Source organism: Dermacentor silvarum, chromosome 7 (genome assembly GCF_013339745.2).
Source record: "Dermacentor silvarum isolate Dsil-2018 chromosome 7, BIME_Dsil_1.4, whole genome shotgun sequence".
NCBI classification, from domain to species: Eukaryota; Metazoa; Arthropoda; class Arachnida; order Ixodida; family Ixodidae; genus Dermacentor; species Dermacentor silvarum.
In genome coordinates, this window is record NC_051160.1 from 37,670,542 (window position 1) to 37,693,685 (window position 23,144).

Genomic DNA, 23,144 nt, shown 5'->3' on the forward strand with positions numbered 1-23,144 from the left:
TGAACAGAATACAGAGGCTCCTTCTATAACGAGCGATGTAGTTAGAAGGGCCTTGCAAGACATGAACATGTGAAAACTTGATGGAGAAGCAGAACAAAAGTCGATTAATTCGAAGATGGAGGAGATATCACGCTTGAAAAGCATGCGGCCCTTTATACGCAATGCCTCACGAACTTAAGTGTACCAGAGAGCTGAGCAACGCCAACATTATGCTAATGCATAAGAAGGGAGACTAAAGAGTTGAAGAATTATAGGCACATTAGCTAGTTGCTCTAAGTATTGTAGGAAATAATCACCAAGATAATTTCCAATAGAACTAGGGCAACACTTGTCTTCAGCCAACGAAGAGAACAGGTTGACATCAAGAAGGGGTATTCTACGATGGATCATATCCATGTCATCAATCAGGTAATCGAGAAATCTACGGAATACTATCAACCTCTCTATATGGCTTTCATAGATAACGAGAAAGTATTTGATTCAGTAGAGATATCAGCAGTCATAGAGGCATTGCGTAATCAGGAGTAAAGGAGGTATACGTGAATATCTTGGCAAATATCTACAAGGATTCCACAGCTACCTTGGTTTGCACAAGAAAAGTAGAAAGTTACCCATCAAGAAGGGGGTAAGGCAAGGAGAGACAATCTCTCCAATGCGATTCACTGCATGTTTAGAAGGAGAATTCAAGCTCTTAGACTGGGAAGGCTTATGAGTGAGGATCAATGGCGAATATCTCAGCAACCTTCGGTTTGCAGATGACATTGTCCTATTCAGCAACGATGGAGAAAAATTACAACAAATGATTGAGAATCTCAATCGAGAAAGTGTAACAGCGGGGTTGATGATGAATATGCAGAATATAAAGATTATGTTCAGTAGCCTGGCAAAGGAACAAGAATGCAGGATCGCCAGTCAGCCTCTACAGTCTGTAAAGGAGTACGTTTATCTAGGTCAATTACTCACAAGGGACCCTGATCATAGAAAATAAATTTAAAAAAGAATAAAATTGACTTGAGCGCATACGGTAGCCACTACCAAATCGTGACGGGAAGCTTACCAATGTCGTTGAAACGAAAGGTGCACAATCGTTGCATTCTACCGGTGCTAGCATATAATAGAAACTTGGAGGTTAACAAATAAAGAGGCTCGAAAACAAGTTAAGGACCGCTCAAAGACGGATGGAACGAAAAATGCTAGGCCCAACGTGAAGAGACAGGAAGAGAGCGGTGTGTATCAGAGAGCAAGCGGGGATAGCCGATATTCTAGTTGATATTAGGCGGAAACAATGGAGCTGGGCAAGCGTTGTAATGCGTAGGATGGATAAACGGTGTACCATTAGGGTTACAGAATGGATGCCAAGAGAAGGGAAGCGCCGTCGGGGACGGCAGAAAACTAGGTGGGGTGATGAAATTAGGCGATTTCCAGGTGCAAGTTGGAATCAGCTAACGCAAGACAGGGATAATTGGAGATAGCAGAGAGAGGCCGTCGTCCTGCAGTAGACATATAGGCTGATTGCAGCTGTGTGTAGCCGCAAATTGCGCATGTATTTATATATATATATATATATATATATAATGACGCGAAGTAAGCTGCCCACTACAGGCACAAGATCGCCAGAGAGAAGACGACGAAGGGCGCAGGTGTGCGCGCGCTCTCTGGAGTGTCAGCCATCATTAAAGAACGCTGTTCTCTTTCGGCGAGCCCCGATTAATTATCTTCGTGACATTTTACTGGTGGAGGTGGTGGGTAAACGACACCTACGAGCGTCTCAATGAAATGAGGGACTTGGCGATCGGTATCGAGCAGGCGATGCAGAACGGGGCTCGTGCCTTCGATGCTCGAATGAACTGTCACGACTGGCGACGAAGTTCTCTATCTCCATCGGGCGCTGACCAGGTCGTGGGCGAGGTGCACCTGGAGGGAACCCGCGGAGGCCCACGCGTCGATAGGGGCACATTCTGTAGACGTGGCCAGCCTCTCCGCAATGAAAACATAAGGGCCTGAGGTCAGGAGCCCGCCAGACGTCGCTTTTCCTCGGCCTCGACTCCTCGATGGACGGTGGACTGCGACGCCTGAACACTACTTCTGTTTGTTCAGAGGGGCGCATGACGTTTGAGGGGCCGTACAGCGACGGTCGTCGTACGGCGTCCGCATAAGTCATTCTGACTGGCTCCCGTTGTTGTGGTACCTCGTAGCGTTCAGGAGCTTGGACGGCTTGCCTAATTTCGTCGCGCACTATCTCCGCCACAGAAATTCTGGCTGTCGGCGCGTCGCTTACCTGCATTTTGTGGAGCTCTTCTCTTACTACAGCCCTGATCAATTCGCGTAGGTCGTCGAGGTGGCTTTCCGAAGTCATGCAGGAGGGGCTGTGCGAAAGTTCCATCACGTTACGGTTGTATTGTCTGGCACGCAGTAGAAGGGCCCTTTTCATTGCTGTCGCTTCAGCAAGGAAGTCCGCAAGTGTTGTGGGCGGATTCCCAATAAGTCCAGCGAACATTTCTTGCTTCACACCGCGCATCAAATGTCGGACCTTCTTGTCTTCGGCCATTGAGGCATCCGCACGCCTGAAGAGCCGAGCCATGTCTTCAGTATACGTGATCACGCTCTCGTTCGGAGCTTGGAATCTTGCCTGTATTGCCAGCTCCACTCGCTCCTTTCTGTCCATGTTGGAATATGTGGCGATCAGCTGCTGTCGAAATTCGAGCCACGAAGTCAATGCCGCTTCATGGTTATGAAACCACGTCCTCGCGGAGTCTTGCAGAGCGAAGTACACGTTGCGCAACTTGCGCTCTTCGTTCCATCAGTTGCATTCGGCGACCCGCTCGAAATGGTCTAGCCAATCTTCCACGTCTTCAGTAGCATCTCCGTGGAATGCAATCGGCGTCTGTGGCTGGTATATGATACCATTGCCGGAGACGCAGTGCACCCCTGACTCATCCCCAGTGAGTAGCCCGGGAGAGATTACTCCTGAGCACGTACGCACCAGCCGCCGTCTTCAAGGGCTCCAACCTGAGCACGGTCTGTTGCCCGATCATATCCGGACGATGAATCTGAGCCCACAGTCTCCTGCTGCGGCTGTTCCGCCGGCGCAGTTCATCCGCAACCAGCAGAGTGTCGACGCCCGCCGTTACAACAGTGGCCGAAGGAACATTCAGTACGAACCCGGCGACTACGTTTGGGTGTGGACACCCGTCCGTCACCAGGGGCTGTCAGAAAAATTACTGCGCAGATACTTTGGCCCGTACAAGATCGTCAGGCGACTCAGCGACGTGAACTACGAGGTCGTCCCTCAGAGTACTAATATGAGCTCTAGCCGACGGCGGGCACGAGCCTAGATTGTCCACGTAGTACGGATGAAGCCGTACTACGCCCGCGAAGAAGTGCCCCTCTAATCCACTCTGATCCCACGCCCTCTGTCGCTCTTTACCCTCTCCTACCGGCGACCGGGACGGTCGCTTTTCACGTGGGGAGTAATGACGCGAAGTAAGCTGCCCATTACAGGCACAGGATCGCCAGAGAGAAGACGACGAAGGGCGCAGGTGTGCGCGAGTTCTCTGGAGTGTCGGCCATCATTAAAGAAGGCTGTTCTCTTTCGGCGAGCCCCGATTAATTATCTTCGTGACAATATATATATATATATATATATATATATATATATATATATATATATATATATATATAAACGTTCGTCTTGTTTTCTTTTTTGAATATATATATATATATATATATATATATACGAGAAGAAAGGGCACCGAGTGGTCCGATTATTGTTATTAATCATATCATAAAAAGCCAACAAACAGTCACACTAAGAACAGCATAGGCTAAATTACTTGTACTTACTAATTGAAATAAACAAATGATAAAAAATGGAAATGAAAATGGATGAAAAAACAACTGTCCGCAGGTATGGAACGACCCCACGTCTTCGCATTAGGCGCGTGATGCTCTTACCATTGAGCTACCGTGGCACCGTTTTCTCATCCACTTTTTGGGGTATTTATGTTTTACAACTAGAACTTACTCTGGAAGTGTTAGTCAGCGCCACCACTCACAAACCATGACGGCGGATGTGGAACATTCTTTCGGCCGCAGGTGTCACAAGTAGGTGATCTTTTTGGGTGATGGCAACTAGTCAATAAACGCACATATGCTACCTGAAAGCATTAATGTTGCCGGATTCAAGCCCTCGTTATGTAGTGAACGAGAAGGGAACCAAGGGGCCAATATCCAAAAAGTGGCACTTTGGTGAACGCGAAGCTGTTGTACTAGGTTTTCTGGTCGACAGACAAGAGAATACGACCACACCCACAACAGATTGCGTCGGTTCATAATTTTCAGCAAACGAAAATAGTGAAAGACCCCCGAAGTTTTTTTTTGTGCCTTTGCTCAAATTACCGCCCATGTATCAAGAATTTTTCACAGCTTGTTTCTCCTCTGACGTCCCTTCTTTAAAAGAATACACCACACTTGTGGACGGATTTGTGTGAGGCTGTATTTCAACAACTTAAGTTTTTAGAGACTTCGGGACCGGTCCTGATGCACTTCGATCTCGATGCCACCACTGAACTGCACATTGATGCTAGTGGTGTTGGTGTTCGTGCTGTGCTCGTTCAGATCTGCAACGGTCGGCAGCATGTCGTCACTTATGCCAGTCGGACCAAAGCGGAGAAGGACTACACCGTCACCGAGCTGGTTTGCCTAGCAGTTGTCTTCGCCACTCAGACCATCCGCTCGTATTTGCACGGTCGGGAGTTCACCATAGTGACTGACCATCATTCACTGCGCTGACTTGCTGGGCTCCGTGACCCGTCTGGCCGAATGGCCGGTTGAGCGTTGCACCTTCAAAAGTACAGCTTTTCAACTACCTACAAGAGCAGACGATGCCACGCGGATGCTGATTGCCTCTACCGCCACCCATCATCGTACGCAAACGCAGAAGACAATGGCTTTGACGATTATTCAGTTTCTATTTCGTCCGACTTCCCAGACTTCAGTAGCTTCAAGAGCGAGCAACATCGTTACCCTGCCTTGAAACATTTATTAGAATGTGCACATGGTTCACCAGGGCAGCCTTTTACTATTTCTAATGATTTGCATTACAAGAAGAATTACTCAGCTGATGGCCCTCCTTGGCTTCGCACGCACATTACACCGGCTCCGCCAGAGGTTTTACGGGCTGAAACTCAGGAAGACAACGAAGCAGTACTCCGCCAGTTGTGCTGTTTGTGAGTGCAACAAGAAAACGACGACTGGCCCTGCAGGTTATTTGCAACCAGTGATGCCACCGACTTTAGAAAAAGTTGGCATCGACTTGCTCGGACCACTCCCGAAGACTTCATCTTGCTACCCGTGCATTAAATCGCGATTGGAATATTTAACTCGTTACAAGGAGACAGCAGCTCTTACAGCTGCCACAGCAGCTGATGTCTCTTCTTTCCTGCTGCACCGCGTCATGTTACGTCACGGTGCTCCACGGGTTGTTATGAGTGATTGTGGACGGCAATTTATTGCCGACGTTGTTCAAGGACTTCTGTGGCTTTGTGGTTCTTCTCATTGACATTCCTCTCCTTACCACCCGCAAACTAATGGTATCACTGAGCGAACGAATTGTACCCTTACTAACATGCTGTCAACGCATGTCGACGCTGACCAAAAACATTCGGCACATATCTGCCTGCTTCGCTCCAAATGACTTCGGATGACGACAGTTTTCTACCGCTCCTGATACATAACACCCTTTCTTCTCCCCCCTCTCAATCCTCGCGCTCTTCCGCTCTCCTCTCACTCTTCCCATGATGGATGCAATGGAGATTTTGCTAAACTGAAATCAAATTTTCCGCGTTCGCCTTGCTCTCGCGCCATCTGTTGGGAGCTTTTATTACTGTTGTAACGCGTTGCATCTCTTCGACAACATTTCTAATGCGTTGGTTTTTATTTACTAACGTAAAAACCAGTCCAATGTGTATTCCTAAATAAATAAATGCTGCGTATATTTTGCCTCAAGTAGGCCTGAGGTTTCCTCTGCGCTGTATAATGTTCATGTGTATAACCCCGTGCCACCAGTGCTAGTAGCTTGGTCGTTTTTGGCCGGGCGGTTGAATCGAGTGACATCAGACAACAAAGTTTTTCGCGTTTAGGTAGCCCAAGAAAGACTATCGACTTTAAAACTGGGACTCCGGCTTGCCTTTCCTTACGTACGCATACAATAATGCCAAGCATGAAGTTACTTGGTATCCGCCCATCTTTTTGCTTTACGTAAGCAACCCACGGAGCTTTCTGGACATTCTCCTGCCCTTCCAGCGTCATGAAGGCCTGTCCATCGCTCGTGCAGAAGAAGCACGTGGACTCGCACGTCTGAGGACATTGTCGTCACAAGGCCACAGCAAGAGCCTCTAGGATGCCCGGCATATTCCCGTGTGCTTTTCGCCCGGTGACTATGTTTGGCTGTGGACATTTATGCTATGACAACTTTTACTGTAACAAAATTCTCAATTCTTTCAAGTGTGTGACGTCCAGGCTTGTTATTTTGATTCTAGACGTATTTTGCTTGCTTGTAAAATATCCAAGCCAACTAGATGCAATTATACTATATATGGCCGCCACAACTATATTGTAATTTGTTTAACCTGTTGAAGTATTCACTCTGAATACAGGTACGCTGCCGCAAAACAAATAAATGAGACTTTTGTGCTAAAAGAGTGCGCTACTTTCGTCACTTTCACATGGTTGCACTGGCCCAGAGGGGGTGTAAAGTTGCTTATTGAAGTGTTCAATAAATTTCTTTGCAGTTCATGATCTCGCAAAAATTCGCCGACGATTACGATACTCCCTAATGTGAATTTTGAGCGCAGCTGCTTAGGTTTTTGAATTCGCGATATATTCTAGCAAAGCATTTTATTCTAAAGGATAGGGTCATCTCGGCGGCGCCGCTAAACCGCTGATCAGCAGAAGCGGCAGACGAAGCCTTACCACTGGTTGCGTCGCTCATTGTTCAGAAAGAAAGCTTGAAAACGAGAACACGTGGCTCGCATGGAGCGCATTTCTCTACCGGGGGCGGCGCAGGTGAGGTAGCGCATGCGCAGTGGGTCCGAAGACAATGCCATAGCTTTTTTTTTTTCATATATGGTATCGGTGGTTCCTATCGCCGCATCCGTGGTCGCTGCCGTGGAGCACGTCCCCTGCAGCACTGCGCTTTTCACCTTACCCTTTCGCCGTACTCTCCTCATCCTCTTTCCTCCACGCGCCTTCTTCGCTCTCGCTGTTTTACAGCGTAAGCTGTTATGTGCTCATTCCAATAGCCGTTTCGGGTCGCGATGATTCCGCCGCGCAACTGCTATCAATGGAAATGCGAAAAAAGTATCCTATTCCCACCGGGATCGAGCCCGCGTCCGCTGCGTGCGAGACGAATACTCTATCACTGAGCCACGCAAGCGCTTGCTATCGGGGCGCGGAAAATACCCATATATGAGTCAAGCACGCAGGGGGAGACGACTCGAACCTCCACCTGTATGGTGGCGCCATCTAGGTACGATGCCTGCAAACGCAGTGTCCGCAGGCGCCGACGATGATATGCGATTCAGACGAGGCACGCAATCAACCCGCTCCCGAGCTGCCGAGCCACCGCCAGTATGGTGGCGCCATCTAGTTAAGGTCCCGGCAAAGGCGGCGCGCCCGACATGCAAGTTGCAGTTCTAAGGCTTGATTGGGCTCAGCAGACAGCTGTTAAGAGAGCGTTACAAGCCGCAGCTCGCCATCGACGCCGGGCGGACAGTTCAGATCGTTCTCGTCAAAACGAGGTGAACAGACTGCCGCGAAGGCCCTGTTGTGCGTGGTGCCCAAATTGGAGCTACTCTTGAGCCGCTTCACCAGCTCTTACACTGTGACTGTGCTGCGTGTGTCGCGCAGGCCTGTGACTTTTTCATACCTCGCTGCTATTTGCGTTCGCTCTTTTATCCTTCGCTGTGCTCGTTCGTTCAGTTACGCCGAGGGACGCTGACGCTCTAGGCAGGAATAGGCGTCTAAGAGCTACCCATAAGTGAGCCATTTTATTGCCATAGCAATTATATGGATACTCCAGGTGAAATGTGGCCGTCGCCGTCGCTGTGACGTTTCGTACAAATTACAACGGCGATAAAATCACCACCGCGCGCCGTATTATGTATGTGCGAGTGAAAGCGCGCGAGGGGAGCTTACTATTGCGGCTCAATCTGGCGCGCTCGAGGGAGGAAGGCGGAGAGAAAACGCGACGGCTTCCGTCACGCGAAATGTGACAGGAAATGGGAGGGAGGGCAAGGCATTGCGCTCCGGCACCAACTACGTGTTTCGCGACTGGGGGCAAGGCGAACTGGCGATCGTGGCTCGATCTTGCAGGCGAAAGCAGGGAGGAGCGCAGGAGGGAGCGGGTGCGGCTTTACTCCGCCAGCAACTGCGTACTTTGGGCGGTCGCGCGTGGTCGAGCACGCCATATCTTGAAGGCACTTTGCAGATGGCTCATACACTTCTGCGTGCTTTGTTTTCGCCGCTCGGTTTCCGTTGAAGCGATAGACCGCGCGGTCACTTCGCTCGCTGCTGCTGTCCCGCTTGCTCACGCCAGTGTTTTGACAGGGAGTGTCTGCGGTCATCGAGTGTGATGTGTTTATGGTGTCAGTGCCTGTGGTGTCAGTGCCTGTGCGCACTGACAACATTCTTGTTATTTCAGTTAGTAAGCGAATGTTTCGAAGCTTTTACTACCGATGAAACTATCCTTACTTCATATAGATGCATGCTAATTTGTTATCGCACTCGATGCTTCGCCTTTCGACCAAAACTGTGACGTTTTTGAAGGTGACGATCACCTGCGGCCAATCAACTACAGTGACTTTCGGAAACTAGTATCATAACACATTGGCAGGACTTCCTTGTGGAAACTTTCAAATTCGAATTTGCTTGGCCGGTGCCTCCCAGGCCTTCAAAAGGCCAGAATATTTGTTGGAACTAGACTTACGTCGTAGACTTGGGTTCGTTGAAATACAAGGAAGCTTTCGGTAGTCATAAATGTATCGTCAGCCAATCTTTTTCCCACGCTTTTACCTAAACACTGATGATGTCTGTGAACGGTGAAAGGTTTAAGCCTTGGCACTCACGCACTATGGACTTCAAGTACGCTGTCTGTGTTAGTGTATGCGACGAGCATAGTGTTGTACTATCGGAATGGTAGCGAGCAAGTAGTCGTGTGTTTTTTGCCTTTTACGGGGAAACAACGTCCCGTAAGCATTTGACTCTCTCTGTACACCTTGAAGATACACGAGTACCGAGGTCAAAAATTAAGGCACTATAATTCGTTAAAACCTGCTGCAGAGCAAACTGAAGCCAATATGAATAATGTCTAAGATTTACCAAGCCTACAAATAACGAGTCGATCACAATTGAGATTTCGTATGCGGATGCCCAAAAAAAACTTATGTAATGTCCCTAGTCTATGACACTATTATTATGGCATCCGAGTTTGAGAAAATCCTTGCCCCATTCGTAGCGCCCCATAGCAACTGACCATGGATTCAGTTTACATTACTAGCATAATTTATTAGGCTTGCATCGCGTCGCTAAATGTGTGCACTTTCAACAACACAGCTTCTCTTGTAATCACCGATATCGAAACAGAAGCATAATACATATAGTAGCTCAGTTTACCAACATATCCCATGGTTCCTCGGAGTTTTATAGAAAGGAATAATGGCCCTGGCAAGGACGATAAGAAAGTTTGGGCACACTTACGGCGGCATTTCCGCATGCACTCCTCACAGCTTTCGAAGAAGGATCCGACGGTAGGGCAGTTTCCTGGTGGCACACGAGCGCAAGTGAAGAATGCTCCATCATTAAACCACATGCCCTCGTTATCATCGCAATTTCCCCTTCTTAGTCTTGCTGCACAGGTTGCGTGGGTCGGACCTCGCTGAGCTGGAAAAAAAAAAGAGTGTTTTGGTTAACTTATACCCATCCATACTGCCACGAAGGCTATTATGGCGTAATTGATTGCCTGTACAAAGCTGTGACAATATCGCTTCGTGTTATCGCTCCAGCGGTAATTATTTACGCAGATCCAAGTTCCAACTCTCCCCAACTTCTCTCTTTCCGAGCGCCCCCGCTTGTATAATTGTCACCATCTCACACGACTGCAAGCCATTATTACAGGCCTAACACATGCATAACTGCTTTCCAGCACCAGGACCAGTCTAGCCTGGTTGTGTTTAGATTGAACTTTGCGACTGGTTATTTTGGACTCATGTTTATTGCAAGCAACAGAGGATTGTACTTACGTGGTGGTGGCCGATGTTTTGTTCCACCGCCGGGTCTAGGGTAATTTGGTCTAGTTCGCTTAGGTGGTTTCGGCCTGTACGGTCCGCTCGGCATCGGTGGCCGTCGGTTGCCCCCGTGTCCTTTCACAGACTCGCTGCTGGTGCCCGTGTCATTTTCTTCGGATCCTGCGTGTTTGTTTCCTTTGCTCAATGGTAACGCTTTCGGTACAGTATGCATCGCATCTGTCGTAGACGGTAAGATGTTTTGAATTACCTTGGGGTGGCCGCCGCCTTTGTCCACCGGCGGGTTTTTTCCTTCGAATGGGGATTTGATGTGTTGGCCGATTGTGTCCCCCTGTAGAACCGCCGAACTTGGACGGCCTTCTGCCACCCTGGTGTCCACCCGGCTCACCTTCTTCTGATCCTGCATATTTGTTCCAGACCGCGAATAGTATGCCTTAATTGGGCAACAGTATGCATAAGGCTACGTCATCGTCATGTTTAATACAATCGCACAAGGACGCGTTTTCCGTAATGGCAAAAGAGTGCTATCCGCTGTGTTGCGGGAATACTAGAAGCTGTCATGTAACCATTATCCGCATCAAATGTAATAATTTGAAGCGCAGAAACGTTCATTTCAATGTCATTCGTGAGTTTAGTGAGTTCACCTGTGATACCGCTAACGATAAAACCACTTAGGTTTCACACTTCTGTAGTAAAACCGTAGGATTTAATGGAGTCTTGCTTTAATAACTAAGCCTGTTTAACACAGACTCAAGAATCGACTGTTTATATGCGTGCATTTTATCATAATATTCTGATTGATTTCAATAAAGAGACATTCACTTACAGTTAAAACGTATACTGGGGCCCTATAACATAAAACTATTTACGATCTCTAGACGTCAAATTTACGTAACCGCCGACGCAAGCATCAGGTGTTGACCTGCAGCGTTGTCTGAACAGCCTAATCAAACACTCTCCTAGTTTATAGGAGGTCACCTATGTTCGTTTTCAGAAAGAATAACATTGCCTACACTGAGCGGTTTGTCGTATATAATTGGTTAAAAAGAGGTGAGGAGTACGCTCAACTGGAGAGGGTTTCGATCGGGCAGAGCGAGCGCTGTGAAAATAGATAACCGGATGAAGAGGGTGGTGCCGGCGTCTCCGATTGGTCCGCTTCCCATTACTTAACTTGCGGTGGCTGGTCGAAAATTGCGGCGGCGTGTAACGGAAGGTTTAGAATGCTGCTGAAACGGATCCTCAGCATGGAACAGTTGGCAGAGCGATGTCGTATGTGTGCCTCAAGGGCTCGATAACATTTTACTGCCACGCAGAAAGGTTTATTATATGCAAAAAAATCCGTGCTCGCTGCCAGGTGCAATAGCGAGTGCCGGAGAAATCGGCGTGCAGCCATCTTCTATTCCTTATGGAACGAGGCAGTCTCTGGGTTTTCGGAAGAAAAAAATTCAGTTTTGTTCGGCATGATATTGCATCTTTCACGCGTACACGTAACTTTGACAGGTGAGCTTTTGCGGCTTTGTGACGTCACGTGACAGACAGGTGAAGTCGGCGCAGCCCGAAAGCTTTCGACCAATAGCAGAGCGCTAATGGCGAAAAAGCGGCGAATCAGGAGTAATAATTTTTCGTTTGTTCGGTTTAATCCTGCATAATCAGTGTGTACACGTCATATCAGATGGTGAGCTATCGCAATAGTCGTGACGTCACGTGACAGACAGGCGATGTTTGAGGGTGGACCGAAAATTTTTTGACCAATCGTGGAGGGCTGATCGTACAATTGGAATAAAAAAAAGTTTGGAATAACTTTGCGGTATAGCGCCCCTGCACCAAAATGAATTTCTGTGTAAGCAGCTTCGGTCAAGATAGCATTGCAGCACCCGCAACATTAGCACATGGATTTTGCTTCATTCCCGGTTGGTAGTTCAGAAACGAGCCGGCCACGCACAGACAAACAAAGCACCAAAAGCCTGTGCGCATGTTCAAACTGGTAGCAAAACACGCGTAGTTGAATTAGCATGGCAGTGTATTTCGTTATTTTCTGTTATCCGCTTCCACCACCATTTTTAATATGTTATCAGAATCGATCGCGCTTCAATGGGTGTCATGCCGGTGGGAGAGAAATGTCTTACGAGTTCACATTGTATACTTGTTTTCAACATGAATGTTTCTAAATGAATGTTCTACACCGCGAGCTTTCATGAAAACAGCTGGAAACTATCTTTTGTTTAGCTGTCCTGCATACGCAGCTGCCGGTTTAATAAATTATTCACGGAGACACTGCAGTTAGGAGACTGTTGTAATTAACTAGCCTTTAGGGGCAATTCTTTGGCTTCAAATAACGTTTTCCCGACGGAGAACAGACGCTTAGGAAAACTACGGGAGGCAGCTGATCTGTAACGTTATAATGTACCTGTAGAAGAAAAAGCGCCCAATAGCAATGTTACACGCTGGATGCAGAAGCTGCATAAAACTGACTACTGCAGGTGCTCAATCTTCTGTGCTCAATCTTCTGGTCCGTGCCTGCGCAAGACTGCCCGTGATGTTTAGCACGCACGTGGCCAGTGCTCTCGACGTGGCAGGTAATCTGAGGCGGGTGCAAGCGCTGGGCCCGCAGACATGGCTGATCGCTTTTGTGTGCCGTATTTTCGCACGCCTTTATGCTGGAGGCGGCGCCCGCTCAAATTTCGGAGGCGCGTTAAAGCGAGAGGCAGCAATATGTGTTCGCCCCCCGAGGCCGCTCCTCATCATCATGCCAACGTAGAGCCAGTGAGAGTTCGCGGTCATGGAGTGATATCTGTTCCTGTTTGCCGCTCCGTGCGCGATACCATTGCTGCTAATTTTGCCAGCAATTGGTAAGCGTATTTTCACAATAATTTATGTGGCTAATAAAACTGCGGAGATTTATTTGTGTAGTTGTTGAATAACGTGCTATGGCTATCAGTGCTTCGTCTTTTGGGTAAAATTATTATTTCTTTGCTCGCTGTCGCACTGTAGCGTCGGTGGTTACACCCGTTGTCCGCAGATACATCATGCCAGCACAAGACCGCAACGGCCCTTCGATGTGAGCGTTTATGTTAATGATACCTTCATGTGTGTGCATCCGCATAGGCGTTGCGCACAAAAAATAAGGCATTTATAGACTCGGCTTTCTTGTTGATTTGTCTGCTGACCAAAGTGCTCCTAGACGTAGCTTTGGATTCTTTTCTGGTAGACTGGTTTTACGACATTTAGTGTGCCAGGAGATGTTTTTTTTTTCTTCGCAGACATTCGTGCCCTTCTCAGTAGCTCCTCTTGTAGCGTGCAATTAAAATGAGCATACTTCGAAGCCAGACAAAGTATGTGTTCCGGCTATCAGTAAATATATAGGCTTTGGCTTACTTTACCAAAGCGCAGGCAAATGCTGGATATCAACAGAATTTTGCACGGATATATTATCCGTAGCCTCAGATAAATTCTTGGCAACTATAGTCACAGGTAACCTTACCTCTCCTTCACATATTGGCTACGGTGGTATTGAATACAAACGGGTATTCGGTTCAGATATTGTGGTGGGACGCCATACTGGAAGTCAATATTTTGTATCATGTGTTTCCATGCTACAATGGAACAGCCTTGCGCACGTATAACTCTTACCAGTTCAATTTTCGCAATAGCTTACAATGGATCCAAGATTGTGCAGTTGCTTATATACTCCTCCTTACTATTTCTATACCCACTGTTACTAAGCTAAAATCCAAAATCTTCCAACGTCGAAGGTGGACAGGAACTAACTGCAATATGTCTGAGGCAGCTCCATAAGTTATACCGAACCCCATAAGAAAGATAAAATATGTGATATGACCAAGTCACTCCCTTTCTAATCACCGCGAGGCCGTCCGCACGCCTCCGCTCAGCGCGTTACTCACTTTGATCTCTTATTCGCGAGATCTGCTCAGTTCAACACAAGAGCACGAATGCCCTTCACCGCACTAGTGCTCTCTATTTAAAAGAAAGTGCCCTAGCAACCAAAGCTCTAACTATCAACAATTATTCATATATTACCGCGTAACAAGGGCCTTGAAAGACTGAACATTGTACGATATTGTGTGTTGTACCTTTTTTTTTACAGAAGCTATGCTACTCGGACTCTGAATAATACTCATCCCTTTTGAGCCTCACCTTGTTTTCCGCGACGCCTAGGCCCTCTGCCCGCGTTCTCCTGGCTTGAATCACTTGGCCTCGATGGTCTCTGACGACCTCTGGAGCCCTTAACAGCCCCACTGCCGGGGTCCCCCTTATGTTGTCCAGCTCCTGCGTCTACATGCCAAGGTGTCAAACAGAGAACTTTATTCTGGCAAGTGCATTTATTAGCCTGACATCTAGTGTTGTGAGGCATCTGATTCTGCAGCGAAACGTCTGCACACCAATCGATCAGTCTTCCGCGAACCTTATCGCCCTATTTTGTAATGCGAATAATAAAAACAGTTCTTTACATTTTATCAATTTTTATGTTTACGTTCTACTGTACTCAATAAACACAGATCCTCGTTCCCAATCTGTCATACTGTTTCTTTATTACAAGGGTACACAACCCAAATAAGTTTCATATATTTACTGAAATCATTTTTGTACGAAGTATCCTTTCAAGAAGCTCTCACGTAGGCAAAGTATCTGCGGCTTTCGTACCTTCACAGACTGCACAAGGTGCACCTTGTAAAGTGTGCACCATTTGAACTCTTTACACTGTAGATTGATTTAGACTGTAAATCGATTTGCAAGCCAGACACATGTGGGTTGTGTTCCGGCCTAATATATTTTTTCTCAAGTCAGGGCAGGGCGTCGCGGCAGATGTGACCGAAAGATTCGATTTCTTGCTGGTTAACAGCGTAAATGTTCTTTTGAGCATGCTTGCAATTTTGATTCCAACTGACAAAGGTGGGTGAAATATATAGAGTAATTGAAGTTTCTGAAATAACAGAAAGCAATTAAGTTGAGAAACGCTTTACAGCAGCTTTACAGACGTCATGAAAAATTTTTTCAAATGGCCGGTAATATACTAGTGTGGCGCCAAATGAATTGTGCAGTAAAAGCGAAGCACTGCTGAAACCCGTAATATTAGATTATAAACAATAGCTGTAGGTTTTAAAGAACTGAGAGGATCCCAGTTATATTGGAGATGCTTCAGCAATGAAAAAAGTCAGCTGAACTTTCTACTCCACGAATTTAAACTAGACAAGGAAGCCACATGTTATACTCGCCAGTATTTGCGCACTGTCACCTAAGAGAAGTAATAAAGAGTTTGTAAATTATGGTTTTTTTTATTTGTCCCACTTTTTGTTGCCTACTGTAGCATGTTCTGGAAGTGATGGCAGACGAAGGTAGCAATACAGCGCCTCAAAGGAATATAATTACGGACAACGAAACATAGTTTGGTATGTTAGCAATACGGCCTCGTCGAAATTATTGCGTGTTTGACACACTGTCTCTTGTCTACGGTAGAATGTTTTGGAAATGATGTCATGCAAAGATAACACTACCGTGCTTTAGAGGAATATAAATAACTAGGGGCAAACAAACACATTTTTTCTGTGTAAGCAACAACGCCCCGCAGACCACACCCGTACTAATAATTCCATCTGGGCTTACTTTTGCAAGTATTTTGGCATTCTTCCTTGCTGTCAAATTTATTGCCTTCAGCTGGACAATCTCCATACATGAAATTCGCACATGTTCCTTCCTGTTGATTATAATACCACTTATCGGTTGGACTTTCACAGTCATCATCTTCTGTTGGCATCTTTAAGCAACCTCGGCTCGATGACGCTGCTTTACCTGGAACAAAATGTAATATTTTTTTAACGGAAGCAACATTCTCTAAAACCAAACAATGGTCATTCATTCGTAAATTGATTCAAAAATCATGAGCCATTCCACTCTCTGAAGGCAGATGACCAGCGAAGCCATTCAGTACACGACACAGGGGTGACACATAATTTTGAACAAAGGAGCGAATACATTTATTGCTTTTATCGGTGGTCATCATGGCGATAGGTACGCACATGCACACATTGTCGTATCATCCCTATTATTGTTATATAATTTCCATTATATTCGCTTACACTGCGGACTCCTGACGAGCAACGCGCCTACGAAGAGCTATGGTAAGAACACAGACAAGAATGCCATCATCGCTGGCAGGCAGCAAACACCACTGAAGACGATCGTGCACAAAACGCCACGCGCATTCGGGATGTGGCTCTTCGTAGTCGCGTTGTTCCTCGTGAGTCCGGACTCTACGCAGCTTCCCCATTCCGGCGACTTAAGAGAAATTCAAAATAGAGAACGGGGAAGTTGTCTTCCTGTTTTTTTATACACATTTGCGTGGACGACGGCACCGCCTCCCCGAGAAGCCGGAGGGAACTAGACGCGCGTGACGTTTCGACGGCATCGCCACAACGGGACAGCGGAAGAAAAGGAGACTAGATACGCAAGCGCTTGGAACGCCGACAAAGAGAGGGTGGTGAAGACGTAGACATGGCCGACGCGGGTCGGCCTTTTGAGCTGACATCCGATCGTTCTTAGCCTTGTGCCTGAAACCTCTTGATGTATGGTGTTTAATGGCGCAAGGGCCAAGTATGGCCAAAGAGCGCCATGCCAGTGTTTGTGAGTTTGCAGTGGAGTGATGAATTCTGAGAAATAGATGAGGCGTGGCTGTAAAGGGGCCTAAAAATAATCGCTGTAAAGTGCGTAAAATATACATGTACTAAAATCATGGCAATGACTAATGAGGTGTACTATGCAATGAAGAATGCATTGAGAAAGAATGACACGATATTTAAAATATTTAAGATGCACTAATTGGCAAGAAGCACAACTGCCTAGACAGAGCCCTTGAACCACAAGGGCCTGGAGGCATGTGCTATAAAAAAAACTATCACAGCGGCATCCTCTAGAGAGAGGATGCGCTACGAACTTATTGGACTAATAACATGTAGCACAACATCGCTCAAAAAGCCAAGGATTGCATGGGCATTAAAAAGTGGTTCTTCACCAATAAACATCATGGGATGAAGAGGGATATGATAGCGGTATGCCACAGGAAAATGTTTTCTTCTCTCCGGTTCGGCTTCCCGACACTCCAGCAGGACGTGGAGGACGGTCAGCCTCTCACCACATCTACCACAGGTTGGTGGTTCATCACCAGTAAGCAAAAAATTGTGGGTGCCGTACGTGTGTCCTATTCTAAGACGGCAGAATATGACGTCAATTCGTCGTGTTTTCGTTGCTGAGGGCCGGAAACCTAACTGTGGTTTAATCATGTGAAGTTTATTACTTGTTTCAGCGTCCCACAAGCGTTGCCAGTGGCTTCGCAATTTCTTTCGCAAGAAAGGTTTCAAGTCTGTTGCAGGAACAGCTACTGTATGATTACTAGTGTGTGATGTCGCTGATGTGGCCATTTGGTCTGCTTGCACATTACCCTCAATGCCTCTATGGCCCGGCACCCAGCATATTATTACATGCTGGTTTGCTACATACGCTCTGCATAGGGCGGAATAGAGCTCAATGAGTACAGGATTTTTGTGCTTGCAAAGTGACATCAGGGCTTTCACAACGCTTAGAGAGTCTGTAAATATAACTGTTTTTTGAAGTTTTCTTTTCGTTATATGATTCACAGCCGACAATAGTGCATAGGCCTCAGCCGTAAAGATACTTGTTTGTGGGTGGAGTACACCGCATTCGGAGAAAGATAGGCCGACGGCTGCATAAGAAACCCCGGCATGTGATCTAGAAGCGTCAGTGTAAAACTCTGTACACGAGTACTTGGATTGAAGCTCTAGGAAATGCATTTTAATCTGTGCCTCTGGAGCGTATTTCGTGACCTCTACGAACGATGTGTCACACTCTATGATCTGCCACTGCCACGGCGGTAACAGTTTGGCAGGAGGCATAGGTCGATGTTCAAGCAATGGAACACCCATTTGCTCACTAAGATTCCTTACACGTAATGAGAACGGTTTTCTCGCTGCAGGTCGGTTATGGAAGGGTGTAGCAGTGGTCATATCGTTTATGGTGGAATAAGAAGGATGTTCATTGTTTGCTTGTACTGTCAGAAAATACGTGAAACTGCTATATGATCGCTGCAGATGGAGTGACCACTGGTTTGACTCTACATAGAGGCTCTGGATCGGGCTTGTTCGGAAAGCACCGGTTGCGAGGCGGATACCTAAATGGTGAACGGGGTCTAGTATTTTTAATGCACTTGGCGTTGCAGAGTTATAAATTATAGCTCCGTAATCAAGGCGTGAGCGGACAAGACTGTTGTACAAGTTTAGGAGGCATTTTCGATCACTACCCCATGTTGTGTGCGAGAGAATTTTTAAAAGGTTCATAGTCTTCAGACACTTTGTCTTCAGATATTTAAGATGGGGGATGAAGGTAAGCTTAGAGTCCAGAATTATGCCCAGAAATTTATGTTCACTGCTCATGGATAGTTCCTCTCGATTGATCGTGAGATTTGTCACCGGTGTCACGCCTCTTTTGTTTGAGAAGAGTATGCATGTACTTTTCTGTGCGTTTATTTTGAACCCATTTACATCCGCCCATTTCGACAATTTATGTAATCCAAGCTGCACCTGTCGTTCACAGATAGCGATGTTACATGATTTGAAACCTATCAGTACGTCATCGACATACACAGAATAAAACATGCTGCGTGGAATGACTGTATGCAGGGAGTTCATTTTTACAATGAAAAGTGTGCAACTAAGCACACCCCCTTGCGGCACGCCAGCCTCCTGGGTGAATGTTCTAGATAAAGCATTGCCCACTCTTACGCGAAACGTGCGGTTAGACAAGTAGCTTTCGACTGTGTTAAACATATTACCGCGGACCCCCATCGCAGAGAGATCTCGCAGAATCCCGAAGCGCCATGTCGTGTCGTACGCTTTCTCTAAATCTATAAATACAGAAAGTAAAAGCTGTTTATGAATAAACGCATCTCTGATGTTTGCCTCGATGCGAACAAGGTGGTCTATTGTCGACCTACCTTCTCGGAATCCACACTGGAAGGGGTCTAGTATTTTGTTATTTTCTAGGAAACTGATTAGACGCCGGTTTATCATTTTTTCATACAGCTTGCACAGGCAGCTTGTTAGAGCTATTGGCCTGTAGCTGCTGGCTAAGGACGGGTCTTTGCCGTGTTTAAGAACCAGTATGACTATGGCTTCTTTCCATGAGGACGGAATACAGCCAGCCGCCCACATGGCATTAAAAAGAGACAGGAGTGTTGTCAGTGTTTCGGGGTGTAAGTACCTAATCATTTCGTACATGACACGATCGCCACCTGGCGCCGAGTTGTTACAACAAGCGAGAGATGCTTTAAGTTCGGCTAAGCTAAATGGTTGATTGTAAGCCTCACTCGAAGAACCCCTGCGGTTAAGAGGCTGCCGCTCTTCGCGTTCTTTAAACTTCAGGAAAGTGTCTGTATAATGCGATTCACTTGATACATATTGAAAGTGTTCACCTAGACAATCCGCCTGGTCTTCCAGGCTATCACCTTGGCTACTTACTAAGGGTAGAGGATGTGACTCCCGGCCTATTAGTTTATTTACCCTATTCCAGACTTTTGTTTCGTCGGTGTATGAATTTATACTGGAAATGTACCTTTCCCAACTCTCTCTCTTTGCACGTCGACGCGTTCTTCTGCCCTGTGACTTTGCTTGTTTAAAATTTATCAGGTTTTCAGCTGTTGGGGAGTTGCGAAACAATCCACAGGCTTTGTTTTGCTTTTTACGTTCTTTCTGGCATTCATCATTCCACCAAGGCAGGCGACGTTTATTAGCTAGTCCATTAGTTTGTTGTATGCACCTTTCAGCAGCGTCAATGATAAAACCTGTTATATATGCCACAGCATCGTCTATGTTAAAAGAGGCAATGTCATCACGGCTTAAATATGTTATTTGTCGGAAAAGTTCCCAGTTAGCCGAGTCAACCTTCCATCGGGGAACGTGTGGCGAGCATCTATCATGTTCTGTTAAGCCTAGCATAATTGGGAAGTGGTCGCTCCCAAAGGGGTTCTTGAGAACAGACCACTCCAGGTATGGCATTAGTGTAGTCGATGCTATACTTAAGTCAATGGATGAATATGTGTTATGTGTAATGCTGTAATACGTAGGCTCTTTCTTGTTTAGTAATGATGCGCCTGAAGAAAACAGAAAATTTTCAATCAGACGACCTCTCGCATCGCAACGTGAGTCTCCCCACAAAGTGTTATGTGCGTTGAAATCTCCGACAACTATGTATGGCTCCGGAAGTTCATTTATGTAGTTTTGGAATTCGGTTTTATGTAGTTGATAATTGGGAGGGATGTATATAGAGCTGACAGTGACCAGCTTGTCGAACAACACCCCTCGGACAGCAACTGCCTCTAGGGGCGTACGAAGTTTTAGTTCCCGGCAGGCAATACCTCTGTCGACTACAATAGCCACACCACCGGAAGACACGACTGTGCCATCGCGGTCTTTACGAAAAATGGCGTATTGTCGGAGAAAATCTGTTTGCGTGTGTTTGAGGTGTGTTTCTTGGACACACAGCACCTTTGGATTATACTTATATAGGAGTTCTTTGATGTCATCGAGATTGTGGAGGAGTCCTCGGACATTCCACTGTAATATTTGTGTATCCATGTTGAATGTGGGTTTTGTGCTGTGTGTTAAGAAAGAGGAATTACTTCACAGAGCCCTTTCCGGGCGCCGTGATGCGGTGTTTTTCTTGTTTGGAGCGATCGCGAGACTCTCGCGGCTCCTTAGGCGCAAGTGGCGCCGTCTGGCTGGTTGTTGTGTCCATAGCCTCTTGCGAGGCGCTGGACACGCGCTCTTGCGAGCGGTTGGTTTGACGAGAAGGCCTCGCCTCGAGAGACGAGGCCCTCGAGGCCACCAGCCCGGAGGTCGATGGCCCCTTCTTGTGAGTTGGCAGAGCAGCGCTAGCTGCACCCGCCGAGGGAGCGGATGGCGTCGCCGCCGGCCCACTGCGCGTGTGCCAGACAGCCGCCGGGGGCCGATGTGGCGCTGCCCCCTGACGCGCCACTTCGGCAAAGCTGGTTTTTGGCAGGTACGATACCCGCCTGCGTGCCTCCTTGAAAGTTATGTTTTCTTTTACTTTGATCGTGACTATTTCTTTCTCTTTCTTCCAAGACGGGCATGACCGCGAGAATGCGGCATGCTCACCATCACAGTTGACACAGTGTGGAGTGTTTTCGCACGTTTCAGAGGCATGGTCACCGGAACTACATTTAGCACATGTTTGTCGGCCTCGGCAGTTCTGAGAACTGTGGCCGAAACGCTGGCACTTGAAGCAACGAAGAGGATTTGGTACATAGGGTCTGACCCGTAGCTTGATGTATCCGGCCTCGATGGATTCGGGCAGAACACTTGAGTTAAAGGTAAGTATCAGGTGCCTGGTCTGGATTTCCTTGCCGTCGCGCCTCATCTTAATTCGTTTAACATTGATTACATTCTGCTCACTGAAACCCTCTAGGAGTTCAGCCTCACTCAGCTGCAACAGGTCATCATCTGATACAACGCCACGGGTGGTATTCATGGTACGGTGCTGGGTTACGGGTACTTGAGCATCTCCAAATGATACTAGGTTGGGAAGTTTCTCGTACTGTTTGAGATCACGGAGCTCCAAGAGGAGATCCCCGCTTGCCATCCTGGATGCTTTATAGCCTGGTCCAAAAATATCCGTCAAAGACTTTGAGACAAGGAAAGGTGAAATTGTTCGTACTGATGTATCCGACTTTTGAGCATGAATAACATGAAAGCGGGGGAAGTTATGCGTTTGGCGTCCAAAAAATTGGAAAACATCTTCGGTGCGCCCTCTTTTCTGACGGCGATCATGGAGTGGGGGGAATGGTTCATTGGTGCATTTTTCGGCAGCGACGCCAGCCACCCACCATGGAGCCCAACGAGGGGACGCTGCAGAAACTGGAAAAGCCAGGTCCTGCAAACGCCAGCTGTACGCCACTACTATAACCAAATATGGAGTATCCAAGGCTGGCTACCCACACAAGGTTAACCCTAGCTGCCTGGGAAAACGGAAGTAAAAGGGAAGTGAAAAGAAGACAGGATAGATTGAAAGTGAGAGAGAAAGACGAAGATTTAAGAGGAGGACAGGAAAAGGCAACTGCCGATTTCCCCTGGGTGGGTCAGCCCAGGGGTGCCGTCTATGTGAAGCAGAGGCCGAAGGGGTGTGTTGCCTCCGCCGGGGGGCCTTAAAGGTCCGAACACCCGGCATCAGCTCAACCCCCAGGATCCCCCTTTCCCCAGACACGGCTAAGCCACGCACGGCTACACGCGGGAGGGTCCAACCCCCATGTGCTCGGGTACGTGGTGGCGCAACTCACCAAACGCCTGCTTGCGCAGACGCCCCTGCGGGGAAGAAACCTCTTTGGGTTCCAGGTGTGACAATGGTAGTTGAAGGGCGCGCTGCAGATCCTGGAGCCCACCACCCGGAGTCCACAGAATTGTGTGCAATTGAGCATAACCATGCACTATAACCATGCATTACCAACAATTGCACTATAACCATGCAGGATCAGTCCATATTTTTGCTGGCGCAGAACAAGAATGCACGGAACCCTAACCATAAACAGCTTCCCTATAAAAATTCATTTGAAATGCTGGATAGTTGAGTACTCTTATGCAATCTGGCAGCCAGCGTCTGGCTGCATACTTATGCACTCTGTAACGGAGGTGCCTCAGGCTTCCATGTCAGCGTTCTAGCTTAATTAATTAGTCCTGTCCTATAAAATTGGCAATGGCCAAGGTCACGGGCTGGGATGCCTTAAGGAAGCATGACCACCCGACC

The 23,144-nt window shown here is 47.2% G+C and overlaps 1 protein-coding gene across 2 annotated transcripts in view; it reads right to left on the minus strand.

Moving 5' to 3' along the window:
* Positions 1 to 23,144, minus strand: part of LOC119457923 (proline-rich proteoglycan 2-like) — a 65,591-nt gene that overhangs the window by 33,762 nt on the left and 8,685 nt on the right. For both annotated transcript variants that reach the window (XM_049670546.1, XM_049670545.1), the window contains exons 2-6: positions 15,924 to 16,109; positions 14,457 to 14,594; positions 10,552 to 10,701; positions 10,299 to 10,463; positions 9,757 to 9,939 (exon numbers count right to left, since the gene is read on the minus strand). In XM_049670546.1, the coding sequence (XP_049526503.1) occupies positions 9,757 to 9,939; positions 10,299 to 10,463; positions 10,552 to 10,701; positions 14,457 to 14,594; positions 15,924 to 16,109 (822 nt within the window). The remainder of the gene's footprint in view (positions 1 to 9,756; positions 9,940 to 10,298; positions 10,464 to 10,551; positions 10,702 to 14,456; positions 14,595 to 15,923; positions 16,110 to 23,144) is intronic.